General features: G+C 44.4%; 1 protein-coding gene across 1 annotated transcript in view; it reads right to left on the bottom strand.

Moving 5' to 3' along the window:
* Window positions 1-26,885, bottom strand: part of ZNF862 (zinc finger protein 862) — a 34,997-nt gene extending 8,112 nt beyond the window's left edge. Inside the window, exons 1-6 of the mRNA XM_081282962.1 lie at window positions 26,648-26,885; window positions 19,947-20,058; window positions 16,671-16,775; window positions 13,521-14,212; window positions 11,991-12,165; window positions 602-706 (exon numbers count right to left, since the gene is read on the bottom strand). Coding sequence (XP_081139088.1) covers window positions 602-706; window positions 11,991-12,165; window positions 13,521-14,212; window positions 16,671-16,775; window positions 19,947-20,058; window positions 26,648-26,671 — 1,213 coding nt within the window. The 5' untranslated portion in view covers window positions 26,672-26,885. The remainder of the gene's footprint in view (window positions 1-601; window positions 707-11,990; window positions 12,166-13,520; window positions 14,213-16,670; window positions 16,776-19,946; window positions 20,059-26,647) is intronic.
* Between the last annotated feature and the right edge of the window lie 492 nt (window positions 26,886-27,377).

The raw sequence follows: 27,377 nt of genomic DNA, 5'->3' as shown, positions 1-27,377 counted from the left end.
GGAGTAGTGTGTGTCCTTGTGGGCGCTTTTGTTGGCCTCTCCTCCTGTCCATCCTTTCAGCTACTCTGGGATCATATGATGCCTATGCTCAGAAGCTTAATCAATCACCCTTGGCCACAGATATTATTAAAGAAGTGGCATTAATCCTCTTGTGAAATGAGAAAAGAAGGGAGGTAGAGCACACAGGCAGCTATTAGCCAGCAGGTTGTGACTGAGATGCACAAAATTGCTCATTCTCACATTCCTTTCCTTATACTCTTGTCACTATACACCCAGGGGAGAGGGGAAGACAGGCTCGACACCTGTGGGCCACCTGGTTCCTCATATCCATCATGTCCCCTATGTCCCTTCTCCTGCTAGCTCTCCACAGAGTCCTTTGGCACTTCTGTTCATTAAAGAATCTCCTTTTCCCCTTACTGTCACAGTTCCTAGACCATTCACACCTGAGGGCAGGCCTTGTTTCTTAGTCACCTTTGCCTACCCAGGGCCTGACGCACAACAGGTCCAGGAAAAACATGGCTGAACTAATGTCGTGTTACTTGTCATAGCTGTAAAGGCCCCTGCACATAAGACCTTCAGAATTCAGTGGGTGAAGACTCACCTGGGGACCGACCACTCCCCCATTTCAGTCCGATCGGGTCTCTGATCCAGGGGGCAGCTCTCCGTTCCAGTTTTGAGATCAAGTCTGGCTTTGCAGCAGCAGGCCCTGTTGCAGGAATGAAGAGTCACACTTTTGCCACTGCTCCAGACCATTATTCAGAAGCCCCTCTGCACCTGGCCCCCAGTCCACGCAGTGGGGTCTGTCTTTGGTCAGTCAGCCAGGGCAACCTGAGGGCACAACCACCCAGAGTGCCAAAGAGATGGCTGGGGCGCCCTGCCAGAGGATGGCTCACCTCTGCAGCTCTGTGGGTCAGCCATAGGAGCCGGGGCCAGTGAGATGCATTCAGAGGGGAAGAGGAAAAACAGGAAAAACAGAGGATAAAACTGAAGGAGAGCAAAGGCAGAGTGAAAAGGAAAGCCTCACAAGAAGTGGATGTCACCACCCACAACTGTCCCATGCATGCATCCCCTAGTGCACTTTAGGTGGCCAACTGCACAGGTTATTTGACGTACCCCTGAAAATTCACCACTTTCAATGGATCCTGAAATCTGAGTAAAAGAAAGTTACCCCTTATTTAAAATGTAACTATTTTTCAGGGATATGCTAAGAAATTGCTTCCTTTTTAAAAAAATAAAGCCCATTACTATCTACTTACATGTTTTCATGTCTACGTGAATGTGTGTATAGATTTTTTTTGGAAGGGCATATAAGCAGCTGGTAACTTCTGGGGAGGAAGAAGGTTGGGAAAAGAGGGATTATTTTTTGCTACTCATCTTTTGGATCACTAAATACATATAAGTTTACTATGTAGGTATTTATTAGTATCTATTATCTACTGTGATAAAAAATAAATTATTAAAGTGTGATTGATTGAACACACATCATTCTTGAAATATCTCTAAAATGAGAGTAAAGGATCGCTTCTCGGCCTTTTGGCTAAGATCAAGTGTAGTATCTAAAATGAGAGTAAAGGAATAATAATAAAAAGACGCATAAGCCCAAGAGAAATATTGGACTAAAAAAAGCTGATGCATTTTTAGAAGAAGAAAGGGAAATAAAAGAGAGAACCAACAGATGCATATCCACACCTACAGAGGGGGGGACAAGGAGAATCAAGTTGTTTGCAGCCTAAAATCCCAAAGAGATTAAGAACCAGCAGGCTCTGCTTGCTGTGAGGGAAGGGAGTGGGTAGGGAGCAAGGGAGCAGGGAACGAGATCAAAGTCTACAGAGACCCCAGGACCTCTCAGCCATCCCAGGAAGCCAGGCAACACCATCACCTCACCTGGGGGAGAACAGAGATTCCACAGGAAAACCTACCAAGAAAGGCTCCAGATCCCAGGATGCTGAAGAAGCACGGTGCTAACGCCAGGACACACCAAGGCTGGGGGCGCTGCTGGCTCCAGGAGCCAGGGCTCGGCTCATACCTCCAAGCAGAGGCGAAGTTCCCTTTGCAGAAATAGAACTGCCCCTCGCTCTCCCGCCAAAACATCAACAGTGTTGTGGACTCCTCAGTGAGACATCCAGGTTTGAGCTGGTCTCCTACAGTGTCACCTACTCTTTGTTGAGTTCCAGCCACATGCAGAGCTTCCCCTCAGTTTTTAAATAGGACTGAACATAGAACTCTTCAAGAGACTCCAACATGAAAGAGAAAAACCAAAACAAGTAGGAAAAAGCCCTGGAAGAACTAAAGATCTTGCAGGGAGCAAAACAAGACTCCAAACAATCCAGAACTAATATTCACAGGCTGGGGTGTAGCTCAGTGGTCGGGCACTTGCCCAGCATGCGTAAGGAACGGGGTTCAATCCAGGCCACAAAAAAGACCAAAAAAAAAAAAAAAAAAAAAAGCGTAAGTATTCACAGTGGAAAAAAGCCATGATAGTCATCCACAAAAGAAGCTTATAAAATAGAAAAATCCAATAGAAAAATTTAAAAAATAGAATTGTTAGAAAATAAAACAGAGGAGACCTCTAAGAAAGTTGGGTAAAAAGGACAGAAGCAGAACATGGGAAACAAAAAAAGCCCAAGGCTCAATTCAGAAAGTCCAATATCTAGCTAATAGAGGAGTTGGGGAAGAAAGAGAAGAGAATATATAGGAAGAAATCATAAAGGAAAAAAATTTAAGAACACAATACTTCCCTAAACTGCAAAGTGGAAGTGCCCAACAGCCAGAACAAAAAATAAGTGGACTCCCATATAAAGGCATGTCATGAGACATTTCAGAACACTGGAATAAATTTTATAAGCTTTTAGAGTAGAATAAGTAGTGTTCAAAGATTTAGAAATACAATGGGCGTTAGACTTCTCAACAGCATCAATAAAAACTAACAGAGTAATGCTTTCAGAATGGTGAGGAAAACGGGGTTCCAATCTGGAATTCTATGGTCATCAAGTTATCAACCAGCTGTGCAGGTAGAATAAGGCATCTTCAGACATGTAGAGTCTTAAAGAAAAGAAATGTCCTCCTATCCACCCTGCCTAGGAGGCTACTCAAAGACGGGCTTCCACAAATTGAAGACACACATCATGAAAGAAGAGACAGGTCCAGGAAGTGGGTAAGTGACAAGGAGAGGCTAAGGCCACATTGTATGGCAGGCCCAGTAACTAGTTTAGACAGAGCAAGGGAGAGGAAGGCCCAGTGAAGGAAGCCTCCAGAAAAAGAATAAGACCAACAGATCATATGATGTTCACATGTGGAAAGACTCCAGAGGAGTTCTGTAACTCCACTGGATAATCTGGGAAGATTTGGAGAGAGGACAAATACTAGCAAAATAAAAATATGAAAAAATTCCAATTTCGGGGAGAAAGTCCTACAACAAAGAAAATATCACCATAATATACTGCTTTGCTCAACAGTTAATAACACATAATTACAACCAGGCAAATAACTTACATTGATGGAACCATGAAAGTGTGCGACCGCTGTTCTGAGAGGACAAGGGAAGAGAAGTGGGCCTGTGCCGCAGTCTGGCTGGGCACAAAATCATGAGCCACTCAAGCAGGAACAAACTTTATTTTTGAAACTGCCGCCAATACCCCATACACGTCCGGGAAGAAAACGGTCCACACACGTGGCGTTCTCCTGGAACCCCAGAACAAGTTCCTCCCCAGAATTCCCTCCTACTGTACTTCCCAAACCAATGGGAACTCTCCAGGAGTCCCGTAGCAGGCCAAGGTGAACAGCAGGAGTCCAATATCCATATGAATGCAAATCTTAACATAATCATATCATCTCAATGGCTAGCTGGCGTCACCTTTCAACCAAAAGTACCATGCATCATACTACTTGGCTGTGGCTCTTAGCAGGCCTGGGAGATGAGAGAGGCATGTCTGCACTTTCCACAGTAGGAACTGAGAGATACATCTAAATCAACAAACAGAAGGAGCAGTGAACCGGGCAGCAAGGTGTTCATGGTCTGTCTGTCTGTCTGGGTTGGAGGCCCCAAAGTAGGAGCCAACCATCATCCATTCTCAAGCTGGACTATGGAGGCACACTTGGAAGGAGGATGGCCCTGGCCCTCACCCAGGAAGAAGGAATCAAGGAGCTAAAACTGGGTCAGGATATTGGGTATTAGAGATGTTTCTGGAAAAAGTTGTCAAGTGGATTATGAGTTTCTCTTTCCTACTATGGAGGGTGGTGTTTCTTTCTCCTAATTATAGAAATGCATCCTGAGTTATGTCCCCTGGAGCTGTGGGGCTGGCCATGAATCCAGGCCTAGGAAGGGTTAAAGGCAGATGCTGAGAGTGGGTGCCCTCACAGGGGCCCTGGTGGAAATTGCCTACATTCCTAAAGTTTCTCTGAGCAAAGGATAATTATGTACTCTCCATGGTCCAGGTGTGGGCCATGCAGGGAAGAGAAGAGGTCCAGAACCATACTTCAGAGGTTCTGCCATGATAGTTGTTTCCTGGTGTGATGGTCCCCCCATGAAGGAACCTAAGAAGAAAGTCAAAGAAGACATTTACCCATGTCAAGAGGTCCCTAGAAGCCAGGTATGATGGTGCCCACCTGTGATCCCAGCAACTCAGGAGGCTGAAGCAGAAGGAATGCAAGTTCAAGACCAGCCTCAACAACTTAACGAGACCCTCAGGAACTTAGAGAGATCCTGTCTCAAAATAAAAAATACAAATGACTCGGGATGAACTTAAAAAGTAAAAAGCACTCCTGGGTTCAATCTTGAGTACCATCTCCCTGAAAAAAAAAAAAAAAAAAAAGGTCCCCAGTGACAGGGTTGGGAGGGGGTTGGTCTGTGGAACCCAAACATATCCAAAGAATCAGCTTTAAACTGTCACAGTTGTAAAGAGCTGGTATCAGATGACGGGGAGGCCAGGTAAACCATTCCTGTACATCTCTTACTTACCCCATTTCCCTCCAGGGTGCAGCGGAAGTCCTGGAATAAGCTGGGGGCAGGAAGACAATAGCCCTTGTCTTTATTAAAAAAAGTTTATTTTTGTGGTACTGAGGATTAAACCCAGAGGCCACCTATCACTGAGCCACCCCTCAGTCCTTTTTATTTTGAGACATGTTTTGGCTAAGTTGCTGAGGCTGACCTCAAACTTGCAATCCTCCTGCCTCAGCGTCCCTAGTTGCTGGGATCACAGGCATGTGCCACCAGGCCCAGCAGCTCCTCTCTTCCTTTTATGATTCCAGATTCTAGACCTGAAGCAGGATGAGGTAGAAAGGTAAGAAACTTTAGTATTAATAGAAGTACACTTAGCATTAATGGAGGACTAGACTTTTGTGGTCTAGCTTTTTTTCTTTTTTTAGTAAAAATTCGATATAATTTCAAACTCAATAAAAGTTTCAATAGTAATACAAGGAATGCCAATTGTTTATATTTTGTCCCATTTTTCTTTCATGAGCTCACATGCACACTCACTCTTTGCATGTAGATATATGATTAATATTTTTCTGAACCATTGAGAGTAAATTGTTATCACGACCCTCCATCCTGTGTGTATTACTCAAGGACAACCTCAAGGGCAGCAGACAGAACTCTAACTTGGCATCGGTGATGCTCACACTGGCCTGATCTATTCCCTGCGGGTGTGGATACGATCTGTGAACAGGGGATGTCACTCCTGTGATCATTTTATGTTGGGTGACAAAGAGAGGGCATCCAGGCAGACTGGCCTCATTCCAGAGCCTTTTAAAAGCTGGGAGCATTCTCCAGCTGGAAGCTAATGGGGAAGCCAGAGTTCCAAAACACAGGACACTCTGTGCACTGTTGCTGGCCTGAGAATGGATGTGGCCACAGGGAGAGGAACTGCAAGTAGCTGTCGGGAGCTGAGAGATCCCTGCTTGACAGAAAGCAAACCAGGCCCTCAGCTCTACAACCACAAGGAGCAGGGTTTGTCACCAAAAGAGCCATTCTCCCCCAGAGCCTCTAGGAAGAGCTCCTGGGCCAGCATCTTAATTCTGGCCTGAAACCTTAAGCAGCAAGCCCTGCTGAGGCCACCTGGACTTTGACCTAGAGAGCTGAAAGACAGTGAGTGTGTGGGACTTTGTTCTATAGAAACGTGTGTCCTATACAACTAAAGCATATGACCCAAACCAGATTATTGAACACTGACATAATACTATTATCTAATTCACAGCTCACAACTAAATGCCTCTGCTTGTCCCCCAAATGTTCTTTATAGAAGTCTATTTTTACATTGCACACTTTGAGGGAAGAAACAATTTTCTTCATTGTTTGGGTGCAATAAAACTATTTATTGGATTGTAAAAAAAAAAAAAAGTCTATTTTTGCCAGCCCAGCATCTGACCTGGCATCAGGCATGCGGCTGCCACAGCTTTTAGTCTCCATTGGTTTGGAAATGTCCATCAGCCTTCCTTTACCCTCTTAATCAGGACATTTCTAAAGGGTGCTGCACTGGACATTTCACTCATTACCTAGAGGATGTTCTGCTGAGTATGACAAGAAAAAGTCACAGGCCCTGTCCTAGATTTGACCCAGAGGTGAGAGAGAAGATCCCCAGGACTGACGTGCAGCTGCGGTGACGAGAGCGCCAAGCTGTTTTCTGAATGCACCTACCTAAGCTACTCTGTAGACTAATGGCCAACAGATCATCTAGAAATAGGAGGAACTGACTGGAAAACACAGTTCAAAGACTTTCAGGAGGAGGACTCAGAATCAAGGCAGGACAGGGGACCGTCAGGTTGGCATTATAAGTCTTACTGGGACTACTTTGATTAAAAACATAATTTTGAAGAAATATTTTAAAAGAATAATTTGAAAAAACCAACCAACCAAATACCTGCAAATATAATCTGTTTGCCTCAGATTATATTTCCCTTGGGGACTGTCCACCTTGACTGCCACCAGCACCCTGGCCCCAGGAGCAACCAAAACCTTTTCTTTCTGTTTCCTTCAGAACAAGTGACAAAGGGAATTTCCAAACAGACTTTCCTAAGCTCTCGTAATGAAAGGGACCGAGGGGACTAACCACTGTGAATGCACAAGCACAAACCAACACACTCCATAAACATCCAAAAAGAGGACTTGGCTTGCAAAGGAGACTTCTGATCATTCTGGGCTGACCTCATCCAAGGCTAGCGGACCCTATCCCACTTTCCGCTGTGGTCAAAGTCAAACCAGAGTTTCAAGTATGAAAATAAAAGAACATCCAGAAACTCTGCACAGTGATAATTAAAATAGCTGTAAAAGAATGAGTCCACTGAACAGGAAACATTAAAGATAAAACAGAAGGGTGGGGCTGGGGATGTGGCTCAAGCGGTAGCGCACTCGCCTGGCATGCGTGCGGCCCGGGTTCGATCCTCAGCACCACATACCAACAAAGATGTTGTGTCCGCCGAGAACTAAAAAATAAATATTAAAAAATTCTCTCTCTCTCTCTCTCCTCTCTCACTCTCTCTTAAAAAAAAAAAAAAAAAAAAAAAACAGAAGGGTGGAGTAGAGCAGAATGGTAGAGTGTAAGACCCTGGGTTCCACCCCCTAGCACTGCAAAACAGGGTGGGGAAAAAAGCCTCTTTCCCCATAATCAACATAATCAAGATGAATGCTCTTGCCAGGCAGAGCAGCACATACCTGTAATCCCAGCAACTCAGAGGCTGAGGCAGGAGGATGGAAAATTCAAAGCTAGCCTCAGCAACTTAGTGAGGCCCTAGCAACTTTGTGAGACTCTGTCTCAAAATAAAACAAAAAGGGCTGGGGATATAGCTCAGTAGTTAAACACCTCCGGTTTCAATCCCAGTACCAAAAAAAAAAAAAAAAAAAAGGTTTTTGTAAGTTCAGCACTATTGATAAGACAGCTGGCAAGGCCCAGGAATGTGTGGCAGATGAGTGGGTATAACCTGGAAATGCACATCTGTCAAAAAGCTTCAGTCTATACTAAACTAATAAAATTATTATCAAGCTAGGAGTGGTGGCACACACCCATACTCCTAATGACTCAGGTGGACTGCAAGTATGAGGGCAGTCTCCGCAATTTAGCAAGACTCTAAACAATTTAGTGAGACTCTGTCTCAAAATAAAAAATAAAAAGGGCTGGGGATATGGCTCAGTGTTGCACCCCTTGGTTCACACCAAAATCAAATAAATATTCATCTCACTCTAGTCAGAATGGCAGTTATCAAAAATACAGACAACAATAAATTGGTGAGGATGTGGGGGAAAAGGCGCACATTGCTGGTGGGACTGAAAATTGGTGCAACCAATCCGGAAAGCAGTATGGAGATTCCTTAGAAAACTAAAAACGGAACCACCATTTGATCCAGCTATCCCACTTCTCAGTTTATATTCAAAGGACTTAAAAACAGCATACTACAGGGACACAGCCACATCAATGTTCAAAGCAGCTCAATTCACAATAGCTGAACTGTGGAAGCAATCTAGATGCCCTTCAAAAGATGAATGGGTAAAGGAACTGTGGTATATATACACAATGGAATATTATTCAGCATTAAAAGAGAATAAAATCGTGGCATTTGCAAGTAAATGGATGGAGTTGGAGAATATCATGCTAAGTGAAGTAAGCCAATCCCAAAAACCCAAAAACCAAATGTTCTCTCTGATAAGCAGATGCTGATCCAAAACGGGGAGGGGAGAGGCATGGGAAAAATGGAGGAACTTTGATTGGGCAAAGGGGAAGGAGGGTGGGGAGGGTGCAGGGGGCAGGAAAGATAGTGGAATGAGATGGACATCATTAGCCTAGGTACATGTATGACTGCACATAGGGTGGGACGCTACATTGTGTACAACCCTAGAAATATAAAGTTGTGCTGCAATTGTGTACAATGAATCAAAATGCATTTTTCTGTCATATATACCTAATTAAAATAAATTATAAAAAAACACAAAAATAAATAAATAAATAAATAAATAAGGCTGAGGATGTAGCTCAGTGGTTAAGCACCTCTGAGTTCAATCCCCGGGACCAAAAAAGAAAATAAATTAATATCAACATTGTCTGTATTAAATTGAGACTGACTGTTTAAAAACAGGCTCAACAGTGTTAACTCTAAAAGAACATTTTCTTTTTCAGTTGAAACTCTAATTGTGTTTTCAGTTGTAAACTCTGATAAGAAGCAGTCAAAAACTGAGTTCATTTCAAGGAGAAGTTCTACTTACCAAAAAATAATTAAAAGAATGCAAAATAATATTTGGTTTTTAACTCTTAAAGCATTTGTCACAGGGAGCTCAAGTGTAGGCAACTAAAAGAAATAATCCAAAGTAAAAATATTGATTAGAGAATCTTCACTATGTTTTAACACTGTTTTCTACCCTAATTATTGACCTGATTCCTTTTAAACATACAAATCACATATGTCTGGCTATGTTTATAATTCCCAGGCTCCATAACATGCTTTTACTTCAAACAAGAGAAAGTAGTTAAGTTGGAGGAGGGTGAAGAGAGACTGGCTGGACACTGAACTGAAGTACCTCACAGGGATTCCAAGTGCGGTTCAGAACCAGGACTCCGCACTGCTTTCAGTTCAGGACAAGCCCAATCTCCATAATGTGGGAGACCAACCTCGCACGTGACTGAGTTAACTCCCCTGCTGGGCGATGTGGCATCAGGCACCCATGCTGCTAGACTGCTTGGCTCTTCTAGGGTTCGAGTGACCGTCTTCAAGTGACTGTGTCTTCATGCCCGGATGTGTCTTGCTACATCCCCATGGGTGGAGATATGCTCACCTGTTCCTTTGTAATATAACCCCTTGCCCTGTTTAGGATAGCATGTTCCATGGAAGTGCCTTGTATGTGTTCCCTTCTCTTACTGTGCCCTTGGGTGTGGCCTACCCAGGTGTCAGCCAACCTGCTGACAGTGGACATCATGAAGATAGACTCAGCCCCCTGAAACCTGACCTCTTGCCTCATCTGAATAGCTTCCCTCAATAAAAAGGGTCAGCGTGTGCTTTCTCTCTCTCTCTCTCTCCCTGTGGACCCTTAAGGTCAGAGGAGCCGTCCCAGCGACCCCAAAGAAAAAGGTATTTATGTCTCTTGTGTGGTTATTTTGTGCAGCCCAGTCAGCCCACTTTTCCTGGAGCCTTTTAGTTGCGGCACCATAAAGCCTTCCTAGTTCCTGATCCAACCCACAAGCAAATTAGCTCCCCGTCCTCTGATTATATTTTTTGCTCATTGAACAAAACTTCACCAAGTCTAAACTATACTCCAATTTCCCCTACTTAGTGAACATTTCCCCACTTCCTAACTCAAAACAAAGAAAAGAAAATTTACAATGCTTAGCTCATGTGTCAAAATACAAAACCTGTGGGATCAAGTACAGGCTAAACAAGATAGAGCCAGCACCCACTGCACTGCAAGGAGCCTGCTCTCCACAGTGACAGCGACCTGTTCCTTTCACAACTCTTCACAGGAGCTCCTGTGCTGCTGCGCATTACTTAAAAGGAAAACCCAACTTTTGCCGGTGTATACATTCACAAATCAATTTCCTCTGGTTCTCATTGCTTCTCAGCACAGCAGGGTAGCAACTGTCTTTGAAGGTACCCTGTGTTCAAGTGCCCTGGACCCAAATACGAAACTTCTGTCACCACAAAATAAACCACGACTTAAGCCATTTCTGAATGTTTGGGAGGCCATTTACGAATTAGGGACAATTGTGGTGAGGTGCACATGTACTTGCCTAGCATGTGCAAAGCCTGGGTTTGATCACCACACTGTAAAAAGACTGATGAACAATGATTAAAAACAAATACACAGGGTAATAATATTTAGAAAATAGTCCAGATCTTAGCTGGAGTGTAAAAAAAGGGGCATGAAATCAATGAAGTCATATTATCCTTGCTGCTTAAGTCTACAGAAGTCTGAAGTGGGTTATTGCTGCAATTCCTAAGTTAACACAGCAGCCCGCTCTGGCAAGCTTCTACTGTGATACCAGATATAGGCTGGTAAAATAAAGAAAGAAATATAAGCTCTGGAAGATGAAAAGCTGTCTTCCCATCTTATGCTGCATAAGAACCTTGGGAGTCTACAAGAAGGAGGGAAAGTGAAGAAGAAAAAGACACAGGGGAGGATGATGCAGTAGCCATCACTACCTCCATAACTCTCCATGCTGCATGCCCTCACCTAGTGAACTGATGCCCAGGGCTGCCAACCTGTGCTGGCACCTGGGTGAAATGGAGGAGCCTCAGCACTGCTGCACAGACAGGAGCATGGGACCCACCGAGAGGCCCTTTTACCTCCAGCCTTTGCTCCTGCTGTCATGCAAGATGCCCTTCCTCCTTCCTGCGCACCTGGTTTTGACTCTGTTGAAACAGATCCTCCCTGTGAAGAGATCCTGATCCCTTCCTCCCACACCCAGATTGACAGGGCCCTACTTCAGTGGCCCCAGGGCAGTCTTTCTTGAAGCTCCTATGGAGGTTGCCTGTGTCATTTGACAGTTTCTCATCTAAATGTTTACCTCTCAAATAAGTCCCTTGAAATCAGAGGCCTTGGTTTGTGCTTGTTCATTAGCACTTATGGAGACAGTCCATAAGTGTTTGGTGGAGGACAGACAGGTGGATGGAAGGTAGATGGATGAAGAGGTGACAAAGTACAGTATTCCAAAGCAGAGAGAGTTCTGAGTAACAAAAGACATGAACCCTCTCTGCCCACAACAAGGGAAGAGCAGAAATGGGAAGAGGGCCACAAGCCATAGATGTTTATGTGGGTTCTGAAGTCAATTGATGTTGGCATATAAAAGACTACAGGAAGCCAGACGTGGTGGTGCATGCATTAATGCTAGCAATTAAGGAGGCGGAGGGAGGAAGATTGCAAGTTCAAGGACAGCCTCAGCAACTTAGCAAGATTCTGTCTCAAAAAATAAACAGCGCTGGGGATGTAGCTCAGTGGTAGAGTGCTGACAAGACCCTGGATTAATTTCCAATATTGGGGGTGGGGGAAAGAAAAAGACTACAGGAAGCTTTACCCAGGGATGCCAAGAGCTCATAGTTCATCCGCATCACGTCTCTGTACAGCTCCTTCTGCCACTTGTCCAGCAGGCCCCACTCTTCCCGGGTGAAATACACTGCCACATCCTCAAACACTGCCGGGAGCTCCCCAAACACCACAGGAACCTCCAGCAGCCCCTCTTCAGGAGGGTCCTGCAACAGAGAGCAGTGCTGCTCAGCTCACCTTTGGAGTCAGATACCACTTGTCACTTCCAGCAGCCTTTGAGAAGCCCACCAGGAGACCCAGATGCATGCTGAGGAATTAATTTCTTCACTGGAAGTCAAAGAATCAAATTTGTGAGGCCCAGAATTATTAGGTAAAACCAAAGAGGCCTCAGTCAGATCCTAGGATCTCCTGGGAGAAAACAAACAAACAAACAAACAAAAAAAATGGGTAGGAATTTCAGTGGAGCCTCTAACTGCACCCTGTCTTCTAGAGTCCTAATAGGGGTGCCCTCTGCTCTTCCATGACTATAGAGGGGACTGCCTGCCTCTGGGAGAGTCGGCTGGGCTTTCCCTATGGGACATGAAGAAAGACAGCAAAAAGAATTATGGATACTTATAATCAGTGACTAAGCTTACGCATGTCTTACTGCTAAAGGAATTCAGATTATAAAGGTTTGACCTGTTTATTGGCTTCCAATACTGAAAAAAAAAAAAAAGAGAACATAAAGAGAATGAGAAAGAAACTTTGCTATTTTTCAGGACTCTGGAAAAATTCATGCTTACTAATTTCAGCTGGGTTCCTTATGGTGCTAGCTCTGAGGCACACCCAGGCTACTCTCGCTGGACTCCCAAAGGAGCACTAACAGTGGTTGATAGTAACATCCTACTCACATGCAACAGTTCAGAATGGGGAAAATTCCAACTAACACGGCTTCCTCAGAGACCAACTTTCCAGAAAACTATAATTCAAAATAAACAAGGCAAATGCTCGAGTTGTTTAGGACCCAAGCAGCACTACATGAAGCAGAAGGAAAGCAGGAGCAGGCGGTCAAGGGCCCTGGGCAGAGTCTCGCATTTACAACACTTCTCCTGAGGCTCCGTCTCCTGACACGGTGAGTTACTAACACCAGCTCCACAGCTTCCTAACAACATTAGACAAACTATCACACAGCATGTTTGAAAAAACTATGCAGAGTTTAAAGGTGCTACATCACTCCAAGTTGAAGTTGAAATTTTAAAAATACTGATCATTTAAGAGCTCTGTGGGTCACTGTGTGATTGTGGATTATTTCTTGAATTTTGTAGGTTTTGGATTCTGGATAAAGATTATCATTCCTTATATGAGAAGTTAGATGTTCTAGTTGGGTGTGGTGGCCGATGCCTGTAATCCCAGCAGCTCGGGAGGCTGAGGCAAGAGGATTGAGAGTTCAAAGCCAGCCTCAGCAATGGGGAGGGGCTAAGTAACTCAGTGAGACCCTGACTCTATATAAAATATAAAATAGGGCTGGGGATGTGGCTCAGTGGTTGAGTGCCCCTGAGTTCAATCATTATGTATGTATTACCTGACTGCAGAATTCAATAGCGTCATTACACAAAATGTTAATGTCTGAAGAGATGTCACTGGTGATTTCTTTTTGTCTCACATCTGAAATGCAGTCTAGATACAATGCAGGGTTTGCTGCACTCCCTCCAGGGTCCTCTAGTTCTGCTCTCGAGCTTGGCAGGAGGTTGGCCATACTATCAAAGTCTTCCAGAGGCCCTGGGGGGTAGAACATGGGATAATCTGCTGTGAAGAGGTGCTCAGAGCTGGCCAGGACCTCTGAAGAACTATCCCTGCTCTGGAAACGGACTGCCCAGATGGGGTCCCTGGCGGCCAGGGCATTGACACAGAACATATGGGCTTTGCTTTTGGCATGATATTTGAGAGTCTCCACCTTGAATGGTCCTGTGTAACCTTCTATTAATCTTGACCGTTTGTCCCTGACAGATGGGTATTCTCTGCAGGCACAGCAAAACAGAGCTGTCTGTTCCTCATTCATGATCAACCATGGAAACTGTGCAAACCATGACTTCTGGATAGATCGGGGTTTCAGAGGTTTCTTGCTTCTCCCTGTCCAGTCTCCCTTGATGCTGTTACTCTCCACACTGCAGCGGCCAAGGCAAGCTTTCTTCTGAGGTGGCACGTACAGTTCACCTTCCCTGGTAGCACCCTGCACATCCTTCATTTCTCCCATGTAGCCCACCTGATCTTTTCCTTTAAAAAGAAGAGACAAAAGGAATTTGCTTTGAAATTCTATGATCAGAGCCACCACAATTCACAGTGGATCTGCTATGAAAGGTGGAAAGCACATGCTCAGTCCAAAGTGACATAGCCTGTGTTCTTGCAGGAGCTCTACCATACTTGAATTCTCCACTTCTAGTTTCTTGGAGTTCCCAGGTCCACCCAGAAGAAAAATCCTTGTCGGGAGCTGAGCATCCTCTGGCTTTGAGTGATGGAAATGTGGAGACTGGCTTCCCTGACCAGGAGGCAGGTGGATCCCCATTTCGGCTCAGCAGAGGAGCACAGCTTTGGGAGTGGGTGTTACCCAGTGGGAATGGGCTGTCTCTTGTAACATGACCCCTCTGCCTTATATGGATAGAATGTTCTTTTGAATAGCCTACCTCTCTTTCTTGCCTGCCTTGCCTCCTTTGTGGGATCTGGGTCTGGGGGTCACAGAAACCAAAGAAAAAGGTATTTCTCTGTCTGTGTGTCATTAATTTGTGCCAGCCCAGTTCTCCTGAAGTGACCCTGATTGGTTTAGTTGTGTGTCAGATATGCTGACAGATATGTGTCAGATATGCTTTAAGCAAACCCCTTTTTAAAAAACAATTTAAAGGAAACATACACCCAGCCAAAGGAGATCTTTGCATTTTGATCAATACAAGCTAAGACAGCAGTGCAATCTTCAGGGGTTCAGAACTCACTTATTTACTTACTTTTGTGGTACTGGGGATTGAACCAGGGCCCTGAGCACATGAAGCATATGCTCTATCATTGAGCCACACCCCCAGCTCTCAGAACTTACTTATGGATAAGAACATGGATATAAGAAAACACAGGGTTAAACTTGGTCATTAAAGCCAGTTAACTAGACTCCTTGCTCTCCAAGAGCCCCCTGCTGTGGTAGGCCTAACAGAGAGGCATCAGCATCCTGTACCTTTAGGGCAAACGTTACTTATCTCCTGGGCACTATTTTTATCTCCAGATAGTTTTACCTAAGCTGTGATCCATCTCTGAGTACAGTGGTCCCCTATGGTCTACAGTGAGTACATTCCAAGGTCCCCATGGATTCCTGGGCCATGGACACCAAACTATATATACTACGTTTTTTCCTATCTATACATGGATGGGATACAGTTTAATTTATAAACTAGGCACAATAAGAAATTGACAACAATAATAAAGTAGAATAATGATAACAACTTAAGTTATGAGAATGTGGTCTCTCTCTCCTTCAAGTATCTTACTGCTTGTTACTGGCCATGGTTGGCCGCGGTGATGAAATAGTAGGAAGTGACCATGGACAAGGGGACTGCTGCACTTCTACTTGGCGAAGCTGATACAGGCTCGAGCAAAAACCAACTTCCTCTTTCCAAAGAGGTGAAGACTCTCGTAATCTCATGAGGATTTTTCTTCTTCAAGCTGCACTAGAAGTTTCTTTTTTTCCTCCTTCCTTGAAATGTACCTTAGAAACTCTAACACACTAAAGCCATTTCTTCTGCATCAACATAAGTTTAGATGGCCAGTGGCCAAGAACTAGGCATTGGTTTCAAACCAATGGACCTGTCTATAAAACAGTTAACCCCAAGAGCTCAAAGGTGTTAACACAGTCAACAGGCTCCAAATGTGATGTGAAATCAAACAAAACAAATGAGCCTCTTTATTTATTTATTCATTTGCTTGTTTGTTTATTTACAGTACTTGGGCTGAGCTCAGGAGAGCTCTACCACAGTACAGCCCCAGACATTTTATTTTATTTTGAGACAGTTGCCCAGGTTGGCCTTGAACTTGCAATCCTCCTGCCTCAGCCTCTCAATCAGACAGAAATAGCCAGGATTATGGGTGTGCATCCCCATACTTGGCTTCTGTGATTCTTTATAGTCACAAAGCAGTCTAGAGCTGACTCTGGTCCATTTGAGAAACCACAGGGAGAGCAAACTTCTGTGATTCAAATCATATAGGCTTATTCCCCACGTCCTTCTCCCATAGGGGGAGTTGGGTTAACTCTCATCTTACATAACAAGTTGCCATCTGGCCTGGCTCTAGCTAAGCCAACTGCAGAGAAGCTTATCAAACAGGAGAGGAAAGAAAAATCTCTAGGACTTAGCAGACGGCTGTTTCTTCATTCCTTCACTCTTCCCTCATTTGCTGTTACCTATGGTACATGTACTGTGTGCCAGGCATCATTACAGGCACTGGGAATATGGTAGAAGATGAGAGAACCACACCTTCTGGGAACAATAAACATATACTTCAGGGTAGAAATCAAAGACAGGGAGCCAAGAGGGTAGAGAAGAATACTGGGAGAGGATAAGGTGCATATTCAGATAAGGTGACACCCAGGGGAAGAGCAGACTTGCAGATATGTCAGGTACTCTGATGAGAATGGTCCTGGTACCCCTCCCTGTTCCCTCCTGTTGAGCTCTGTCTCTGGGGCATAGGCCACACTCACCGGGGTGATGGTCCAGAAGACTCCTCTGGCCTTGGACATTGCCTGGCCATGGCTTGGACACTTTCCCAAACTCACAGAAGAGCTCAGGGCTGGTAACAGTTGGGCCTGAATTGGAAACAGAGAAGAGCAAGTAAGGGTGTGCCTCTAGGCCCAGGATGAAGTCGGGTCCTGCTGGGGGACACTCCTTGGCACTGTGAACACAACGTGTGTTCTCTTGGTGTGGTGGACGAGGAAAGTAGGAGCGGGTGGTTTAGCATAGTAGTTTGGAAACTCTGCAGAGAGAACCCTGAGAACGGGGACACAGGTAAAAGCAATAAGGGACTAACAGTGTGAAATGTAATGGTTCAGTTGGATGCTCTCAAGCCCAAATGGTGAGGGGAACCTGATACTAAAACTGAGGAAACCGGACTGGGCATGGAGGTTGCGGCAGCCTAGAGGACCCTGTAGGTGGGGGCAGTGGTTACTCAATTCCAGAAGGCTACTGCACAGAATGCAGACTCAGAGCTGCCACACGGTCCCATTTGTTAAGAGAAGCCAGACATCCTTATTTTTATATGAAAATTCTTAATGGCTGTTATGGTTTAGATGTGGTGTTCCCCAAAAGCTTATGTTTGAGACAAAACAAGAAGGTCTGGAGGACAAATGATTGGGTTATAGCCTTAACCTAATCAGTGAATTAATTCCTGATGGGATTAACTGAGTGGACTGGAGGCAGGTGGAGTGTGGCTGGAGGAAGTGGTTAATTGGGGATGTGGCTTTGGGGTATATATTTTTATCTGGAGAGTGGAGTCTCTCACTCTCTGATTCCTGATCACCATGATGTGAACTGCCTCCTTCCATCACACTCATCTACCATGATGTTCTGCTTCACCTTAAGCTTTTTTTTTTTTTTTTTTTAAAGAGAGAGAGAATTTTTAATATTTATTTTTTAGTTTTTGGCAGACACAACATCTTTGTTTGTATGTGGTGCTGAGGATCGAACCCGGGCCGCACGCATGCCAGGCAAGTGCGCCACTGCTTGAGCCACATCCCCAGCCCCCACCTTAAGCTTTGAGGAATGGACTCTGCTGTCTATGGATTAAGACCTCTGAAACCATGAGCCCTCAAATAAACTTTTCCTCCTCTACAATTGTTTGGTTGGGTCTTTTAATCAGAGCAGTGAAAAAGCTGACCGAAACAGAAATTGGTACTGAGAAGTAGGGTTATTGTTATGCTTAACCTGATCCTGTGGTTCAGAAGTTTTCTGAGCTTTTTTGAATTGGTGAGAGGAATTTTGAGATATTTAACAGTGCAAGCTGGAAATGCTTTAGGTTGTTGTAAGCGGAGCTTAATGGCTGATTCTTGCGGGAGGTCAGAAGACCAGAATGCCAATAGGACCATGGAGATTAAAGACAGGGCTCAAGAGGGTTCAGAGGATGACTATTGGAATTGGAGTAGAGGCCCTTTGTGTTATGTTCTGGCTGAGAAGCTGTCTTCATTTTGCCCATGTCTGGAGACTTTCTGTGAGGCTGATTTTAAAAGCAATGAACTTCTTAATCTGGTGGACAGCATTCAAGAAGTGGCATGGGTATTGCTGGTGGCTTTTAGCCAAGGTTATTGTGATATTCAGGAGCAGAGAGTGGAGCAGAAATATTTGAAAACTTGGACCTGAAAGTTGGGAGTAAAACTGGGGCAAAACAAAACAACTATAATCTTTAAGTCTAATCTGAGCTACTACTATGCAACTTCTGGCTTAAGAGAATCCATGGTTTTCCTGTGCCTTTAGCAGGCACAGAAAGACCAACCCAGCTGCAACCTCTCCACCAACAGAAAGCTCTTTGCTCTTACCATGCCTTCATTCTTTCTTCATGGAAAGAGAAGATAAAGGCATGGGAGACAGTCATCCAACTGCAGTCAGGGAATACAGATTGGCTCCCCTCACCTGAAAAGCTTGGTGTCCAAAGTATTTCCATTTTTGGAACATTTGCAAAGACTTTACTAGCTTAGCACCCTTAATCTGAAAATTCAAAATCCAGAAAGCTCTGGAATCCAAAACTTTTTCTTTCTTTTTCTGGTGCTGGGGACTGAACCTAGAGGTGCTCTACCACTGAGCTACACTCTCAGTTCTTTTTTAAAATTTTTATTTATTTTATTTTGAGATAGGGTCTCGTTAAGTTGTTCAAGCTGGCCTTAAACTTGTGATTCTTCTGTTTCAGCCTCCCAAGTCACTGGGATTACAGGCATGTGCCACTGCATATGGCATGAAATCCAAAATCTTTTGAGTGTAGGTGACTCTTAAAAAAAAGTTCTAGACTTTGTGGGCATTTCATATTTTCAATTTTTGGATTAGGAATGCTCAACCTGTACAATACAACATACACATGTTGATACAACCACTCTTTCCTTGGTACAGAAAATCTACCCTCAGAAGCAGAGAAAAGAGCATTTAAAAAATAAAGGATGGGATGGGGTTGTGCTCAGCAGTAGAGAGCTTGCCTAGTGCATGTGAGGCTCTGGGTTTGGTCCTCAGCACCACATAAAAATAAATAAATAAGTAAAACAAAGCTATTGTGTCTAACTACAACTAAAACATAAATTTAAAAAAAAAAAGAGGAGATGAAAGATACCTACATTTGTACAAAGTTTTAAACTGTTTAATCTCATTAAATCTCTAGGCAATTCTAAGAGAATGACCAAGGCTTAAAAAGGCAAAAGGAATGCCAGTATCCAGTGGTAGAATTGGAAGAGAGACCAGATTTCTATGGCAAGTCTGCTGCTCTTCCCACTACTGTTTACTAACCCCACAGCCCTATGATCTTCGCAGATTCACAGACTAGTCTTTCTACTGGAGGATATTCTGAGGCATCCGGAAGACAGACCTCAAGGTATCCTTGGCAAGCCAGACTTCCCTAACCTCCTCATCAATTTAAGGGGAGAAGGAAAAAGGTGGTGTGTAGTTTGCAGGAAAGTAAGATGTGAGACTGAGCAGACGAGTCATGTAAAAATTCCTACAAAGGGACACACCTTAATCCCAACAACTCAGAGGCTAAGGCAGCAGGGTTAAAAGTCTGAGGCCAGCCTTAGTAACTTAGCAAGGCCCTCAGCCATTTAAGGAGACCGTGTCTCAAAAAAAAAAAAAAAAAAAAAAAAAAAAAAAAATTAAAGGGCTGGGGATGTAGCTCAGTAGTAAAGTGCCCCCAGAAAATTCTCCAATATGTCTTGGCCTGGTTGGGGATACCACACTGTCCTGGTTGGGGATCTACACTGACAGTGGTGGAGACATGTAGAAATCCATACCAAGTGGTGGCACCAGCTTGTCAGAACCATAGAAGTCCTTCTGCTGCTGACTCAGCAGCATCCATTCCTCCTGGAGCAAGTACACTGTGATATCATCAAATGTCACAGGAGCCTGCAAGGAAAAATGACATCTGTGAAGTACCAACTTCTTCCTGAGATCGGCCTTCCATACAGTGTTCACAACCACCCAAGGCATCCCTACTCTGGGAATTTACCAGATTTGGGGTTGGGGGTGGAGGCACAGTCAATTTACATGCATGACCTACTCACTCCCTGGGTGCAAATCACAGTGAAAATAAGGCACATTGTTCGTTTTTTTTTTTTTTAATATTTATTTTTTTTAGTTGTAGGTGAACACAATATCTTTACTTCATTTTTATGTGGTGCTAAGGATCGAACCCAGGGCCTCACATGTGCTAGGCAAGCACTCTACCATTGAGCCACAACCCCAGCCCAAGGCACGTTGTTCTTTAAGTGCCACTCAGTGAAACGAAGTACAGCTATAAAGAAAGCTGACTGAGGAACTTCCAGATGTTTCCCTGCAGCTCCTCACCTGCTTCCCACACTCCCCATTACCTCTCTGCCAAGGATTTATTTACAATTTATGGCACACTCTTTCAGAAAATCTTTTTTTTTTAAAGAATTTTAATATTTATTTTTTAGTTTTCGGCGGACACAACATCTTTGTTTGTACGTGGTGCTGAGGATTGAATCCGGGCCGCACGCATGCCAGGCGAGTGCGCTACTGCTTGAGCCACATCCCAGCCCAAGAAAATCTTTTTTTTTAAATACTTTTTTAGTTATAAATTGGCACAACCTTTATTTTGTTCATTTATTTATTTTTAACATGGTGCCGAGGATCAAACCCAGTGCCTCACATATGCGAGGCAAGTGCTCTGTCACTGAGCCACAACCCCAGCCCTCAGAAATTATTATTTTTTGAAGAAATTTACACACACACACACACACACACACACACACAGTTGCTGATGGACCTATATTTATTTACTTACTTACTTACATGTGGCGCTGAGAATCGAACCCAGTGCCTCATACATGCTAGGCAAGTGCTCTACCAGTGAGCCACATCCCCAGCCCCAGCAAATCTTTTTTCAAAAAATATATTTATAGATGGATACAATACCTTATTTTGTTTAATTTTTAATGTGGTGCTGAGGATCAAACTCCACTGCTTCACATGTGCTAGAAATACCACTGAGCCACAACCCCAGCCCCTTCTTTTACAAAATCTTGGACATGGTAAATTTTCACCCTGGAAGATGTTTCAGATTTCTAGAAGTAGCTGAAAGAACTGTATCTGTGAATGAAGTTGATGGTCAAGTCAGGCAAAGCTTTAGAGCTGAGATTGACATCTGGCATCTGTGTGGCTTGCAGAGAAGCTCTGGGGGTCTTCCACATTAAGATGGCCCCTTAATGAGCTTATCTGATTGTTTTTGTTCCCTGTGAATTTAAAAGAACACCCCCAACCCAAACAAAACAAAGCTGCTCGGGGATGGGGAGCACAAAGAAGACATAATAGCAACATAAATTTGGAAAGTGAAAAGCAGATGAAAAAGTAGAAACTAGGCAGATCCAAGAAAATGGAATCCTTACTTGGCGGAGAGCAAAGCTGGGACAACCCAGTTCCACTACTAAATCCTCAAAGACTCAGGCACAGGAAATCCAGAGAAAAACAACATTTTGGGAAATGGAAGCATGCCACTTAAAATAAATGATACATCTATTTTAGCTCACATGGAATATGCTTCTTGAGAAAATCTATACGGGTAGTTCTATCAGCTGCTAATATAAATTCAAAAATAATTTGAGCATTTTCTTAAGAACTAAAACATGTTCAGAAAATGTAGAAAATAAGTAGAAAAACACATTTTCTCATTTTTTTTTTTTTTTTTTGGTGGTGCTAGAGATTGACCTAGGGCCTTGTGCATGCGAGGCAAGCACTCTACCATCTGAGCTATGTCCCCAGCCCCAGAAAAACACATTTTAAGATCCCCATATTCCCATCACTGAAATAGAATTACTTTTAACATTCGGTATTGTTTTGTCTATGAATATGTTTAAAAACAGACATGGAATGTACTGTAAAAAGTATGCTTTAAATAACTACTTGTGTGGAGAGAGTCTTCCAAAGTAAAATATGATTCGATTTCCAAAAGCTATTGCAGAATGGCCTGCATTCAAAAGAGGCACACAGGAACAGGGCCTTGAACATGAGGACAGTGGAGAAGGGCCAAGGAGAGGACCCCAAGATTATGTGGAAGGCATAACCCAGGGCAGGCTGCACACCAGGACCGGAGGCCTCCCTGCTCCTACTGGAGCAGGTTAAAATGCCTGTGACCATGGGAGGGGAGAGGAGGGGAGGGGGGATAGGAAGGGCAGCAGAATAAAATAGACATTATTATTGCTGTATGTATATATGTGACTGTATGACCAATGTGATTCTGCAACCTGTACAATCAGAAAAATGAGAAATTATACCCCATTTGATTCAAATGTATGAAATGTCAAGATCATTGTACTGTCATGTGTAACTAATAAAAAATAAAATTAAATTAAATTAAAAAATAAAAATAAAATAAAACGCCTATGACCAAGGACAAGCAGGGCTCCCTATTCACACCTTTCCCCCAGGGTTAAGGGGTAAGCATGATGAGGGTCAGTGAGCCCCATCACCTTAGCTGCACAACCAGGAGTGTGGCTTGGACTGTCTGGATGATAAAGAGGTGTACTCCCAGCAAAAGTGACCACACTAAAACTTGGCACCCCTCTTTTAAACATTATGGCAACAGCCTTCTGTTTCTGGATGATTGGCAATGTAAAGAAAACAAATCTGCTTAAATAAAAGGAATTCCTTATCTATAGAGTGTAAGAAGTAGCTTTGGAAATTCTATTTTAGTGATTCCTACCATCTACAGGATGAAGGTCTCGCTTCTCAGCTTGGTACCTGTGAACGTCTAGAGCGTTCAGGTCCCTGGGTAAGGGTCGCGAAATAACCAGGACACAGGGGATGCAGAGCAAAGGCAGCAGTTGCGACTGCATGCTGAGGTTTATTTGCAAGTTCCTTTTATATTCTTCTTCTAACAAAGCAATTCTTCAATAACACTTTACCCACATTGCCCAAATATCATGCCTCAGCGGGTACACAGAGCTAAATTCAGATAGTTCCTGTTTATTTGATAAGTACCCTCCCAAAATTCTTTGTAGACATTATCTAATCATCTGAGGATGCATTTGTTTCTTTAGAATGTACTGTTCCCGGGACAAGTATGCAGGAAGCTTCTTCCTCTTGGCCAAACCATGCAGAACTTGTGACTTGCGATAAGGGGAAGAGAACTTTTCCTCCTCCTAACTGAGGTCTGCCTCAGCTGACCTAAATCACAGCCACAGCTCTAGCAAAAAGTCAGGCCTGAGGGAGCTAAACTCTGCACACTCAAACCCCAACAGGTACCAAAGAGCCTCAATCTGTATCTCATGGCTTCCCCACCAGGAGTCTTCCCTCCAGCCAGATTAGTACCATGGCAATCATTCAACCGACTATGCACCTTTCCTCTTCACCCACCCATCTTTAAATCCTATGATTGGCCATTTCCTCCCTCTACTTAGAGCTAACCTGCCATCAGGGTTCTATTCAATCCCATCTTTCATGAGGCATTTCATCACCTGGCCCCAGCCATTGCTCCTTCCCTAGAGCTGGGAATGCTTTATTTCCCTTTTTAGTAGGTGGCACTCAGGAAACCAATACTGATTGGCTTATTTTATAACTTCCTTCACCAGCACCACCCCTTTCTCTGATACCACACTATAAAGAATTTCATGGGCACTTAATTCATTTTTTCAGTCAACATACATCCATTATTTATGTGGTTTTTGTTTGTGTTTTTGTATCACAAATTGAATTCAGGGGTACTTAACCACTGAGCTACACCCCCAGCCCTTTTCATTTTTTAAATTTTGAAACAGGATCTCACTAAGATTTGGAGGCTGGCTTTGAATTTGCAATCCTCCTGCCTCAGTTTCCCAAACTGCTAGGATCATAGGCGTGCACCACCATGCCTGGCTTATTTCAGTGTTTCTATGTGCTTGCTGTGTGGTGAACCAAAGATATGAAGAGAGATTAAAATCCATCAGGCAGTGATAGACAACTACGCTATAAGTACGAGAGCAGAACTTTATTCCAAAAAAAAAAAAAAAAAAAAAAGAGCCAGGTGCAGCAGCACATGCCTGTAATCCCAGCAGCTCAGGAAGCTGATGCAGAAGGATTGCGAATTCAAAGCCGGCCTGAGCAAAAATGAGACACTAAGCAACTCAAGTGAGATGCTGTCTCTAAATAAAATACAAAATAGGGGATGTGGGGGTGTGGCTCAGTAGGACAAAAGTCCTGGGTGCCCTCTATCTATCATTCCACCAACAACAGTAAGATATCCTACTGCCATCCAATGGCCCAAGATTGCTTTCAGTTAATCAATGTCACAAAATAGCATCTATAGAAGATTCTAATAATTGACCAAGTTGCCACCTCAAGAGGACCCCTAGCTACCAACTTTGAGTCCCCCAAAACCACAGTCTACCCAGGCCATTGCCTTGTCATTCATTTGTAGCACATCTCACATTGCCAGTTGGTTTTAAAGTCAATTTATTTCATTTTTGGATAATATTCTTATTTCTTAGGGTAGAAAACAAATATACTTAGGAAGGGTGAGCATATTTTTGAGATACTCTGCAATCAAAGATTAGAATCAAGAATAGCTGGGTATGATAGTCACACCTGTAATCGCAGCTACTCCGGAGGCTGAGGCAGGAGGATTGCAAGTTCAAGGTCAGCCAGGGCAACTTGGTGAGTTCAAAATAAGTAAAAAGAACTGGGGTGTAGCTTATTGGTAGAGTGCTTGCTTAGCATGCAGAAGGTTCTAGGTATCATCAATTCCCAGGATGGGGACAGAAGATTAGAATCAAGGGTGAAATTAGTGGTTGGATCCCAAAAGGACATCAATTCCTACTCCATTTCCCAAAATATTTGTATTCTTCTCTTCCTGTTAAAGGCTAAGAAAGCCTACCATTGACTGGAACAATTTAAATCAACTCAATTCACTAATTCCAATTTTAATGCCTTTTTCTTTCTTACCCCCCCCCCCCTTAGAGTCTCACTGTGTCATTCAGGCTGGTCTCTATCTGGCCTGAGCTTCCTGAGTGCAGGGACTACAGGCTTGCCCTGCTTGTCAAGTTATTATTATTATTATTATTATTATTTTTACCCTCTTTCCCTTAAATTTTGCTCCTCCTCATCTAAATTCAGGTTCAATCTAAACAAATCTGGGGATATTATCTAAGGGTAAGGGCATTTCCTTTTCCTTTTTTGTATTCCCCAAAGTGCTTAACAAAATGCAGGCACATAGTTCCTTTCAATCTTTCTTTAGGTCCTATTGAACTTTATTGTCTTGGCCTGGAGACTGTGTATGTGGCTCAGTGTGAAAAACGCATCATTGTAGCTTGTGAGATGCTGTCTCTAAATAAAATACAAAATAGGGGATGTGGGGGTGTGGCTCAGTAGGACAAAAGTAGGAAGATGGAAGAGGTGCTTAAGCAAGGAGTGTTTTTGCAAGTCTTCCAGCGCCTAGCCGGCCAGGTGCTAGATTTGCAAAGACTTTCCAGTCTTTCCAGGAATCTTTTTTTCCTGGATATCCTCCTGTTTCTTATTTCTGGGGTGTGTTCGAATTCCTAAGGTAAGTATTGCTGGAGGGCTCCTTCAGGCATCTTACTCAATGAACAAAGTCTTTATTAAATGGACACTTTTTTTTTTCCTTTCAAGAAAGAGACTCAATAAGCACTTGAAAATGTCTGCTGAGAGAATTCCCCGTGCCATAAAAATACGATCCTCAAGAACTGGGGACAAATCTCAATGGTAGAGCACTTGCCTGGCATGCCTGAGCTTCCCGCTCCAAAAAAGGAATTGGCTGCAAAGAACATCCAGAAAGATCTTAATCCCAGAAGCTGCCACTGTCTCAAAGTTAATGTGCCTACAATCACGGGGTTGACACTGCCTCGGAGCTCTAGCAACCCTTAACTGTTTCCAAGCACTTTCTAACACCTCTTCCAACTCAAAGATCCTCTTGCCCAAAGCCTCAAACAAGTTTGTGGAATACGCTTCTAAGCAAAGCCCAGATGCTCCACGAAGTTGATAATCTAGAGAGAAGTGGGCAAGAGACATGCCAGATGCCCCCCCACCCCCGCTCTTCAGCTCTTTCTGGGGAAGCAGGATGTAGGCAGGGCCTCACCCCGCCTCTCGATCCCCACCCTTTGGCTCCCACTGGTGTCTTAACCAGCCTCAAAGCCTTAAAACCAGCTGGGCCCCCTCCAGACCGCAGCGACGGTGAGCGGAGACACGTAGCACTTTTCCAGCACTGCACTGGGCCGGTCCCCCCAGCCGGCGCCAGCAGAACGGTCACTTGGTCGGAGGGCGGCCGGCCAGGCGCTAGCAAGGGAGCGGGAAGATGCTAGAACCCGAGGGGTGGCGTCCATCCCAGAGGCGGCCGCCGAAGTGCGGAGGAAGCGCGGGAGGGCAAGCCCTTCCCTGCAGGACTGGCTCAGCTGCGGACACTTCTCCCGTACTGTCCCGCTCAGCCAGAGCCTAGGCAGGGGTCCGCGGGAAGGGAGTGGGCGCCCCGGGGCCCTTCCAGTCCTACCTTCCCCGACTCCCTGGGCTCCATGGCCCCGCCGGCGCGGACCGTGCTGACCCCGCCACTGCCTCCAGGCCGCCCCCTCCCCCCGCGGCCCGGCCTGAGGATGATGGCGCCACGACCCACTTGGGGACCCCGGCTGCCGGAGGGGGAGGACGCCCTGCCGCGGAGGGAGCGCGGTCGAGAACTTCGCTCTGGCACGTCGGGGGCTGTAGCGCCCGAGGAGCGCGGAGAGGCGCTGAGCTGGGACCAGAGTCGTGCGAACGAACAGCTTTACGGCAGCCGCCTGCCCGAGGCGGCGGGGCATCACGGGAAGTGTAGTCCGGCGTGGGTGAGCGACTGTCGAGGCTTCTATTGGCTCCCGTAAGGCAGGGTCCTGATTGGACTCCGAGGGGTCGCTCTTTGCGCTTCTCACCTCCCTGGGCGATGGTTACTAGGCAACGGCCCAGGAGCCGTCTGGACCACGCAGTAAGGGCACAGCGCCCTGATTGGTCTGTGCCAACGTCAGCTTTGAAGATTCCAGGTTTTATTTAACCAGGAGGACAATACTTTTCGTTACATACATGTTTGTTTTTAATTTTCTTACATATTCGTACATGCATACAATATAACAATATAATCTGGCCAATTTCATAGGTTTACAAAAGCATCATTGACAGTCTGCCACGAGAAAGGCACTGTCATAGGTTTCCTAGAGTGAAACACAGTCCTGACCCTCTAGGAATTTGTCGGAGTT

This window comes from Spermophilus citellus, assembly GCF_964194105.1.
Source record: "Spermophilus citellus genome assembly, chromosome: 3".
In the NCBI taxonomy this organism is placed as follows: Eukaryota; Metazoa; Chordata; class Mammalia; order Rodentia; family Sciuridae; genus Spermophilus; species Spermophilus citellus.
This window is presented reverse-complemented; position numbering and strand designations above follow the sequence as displayed.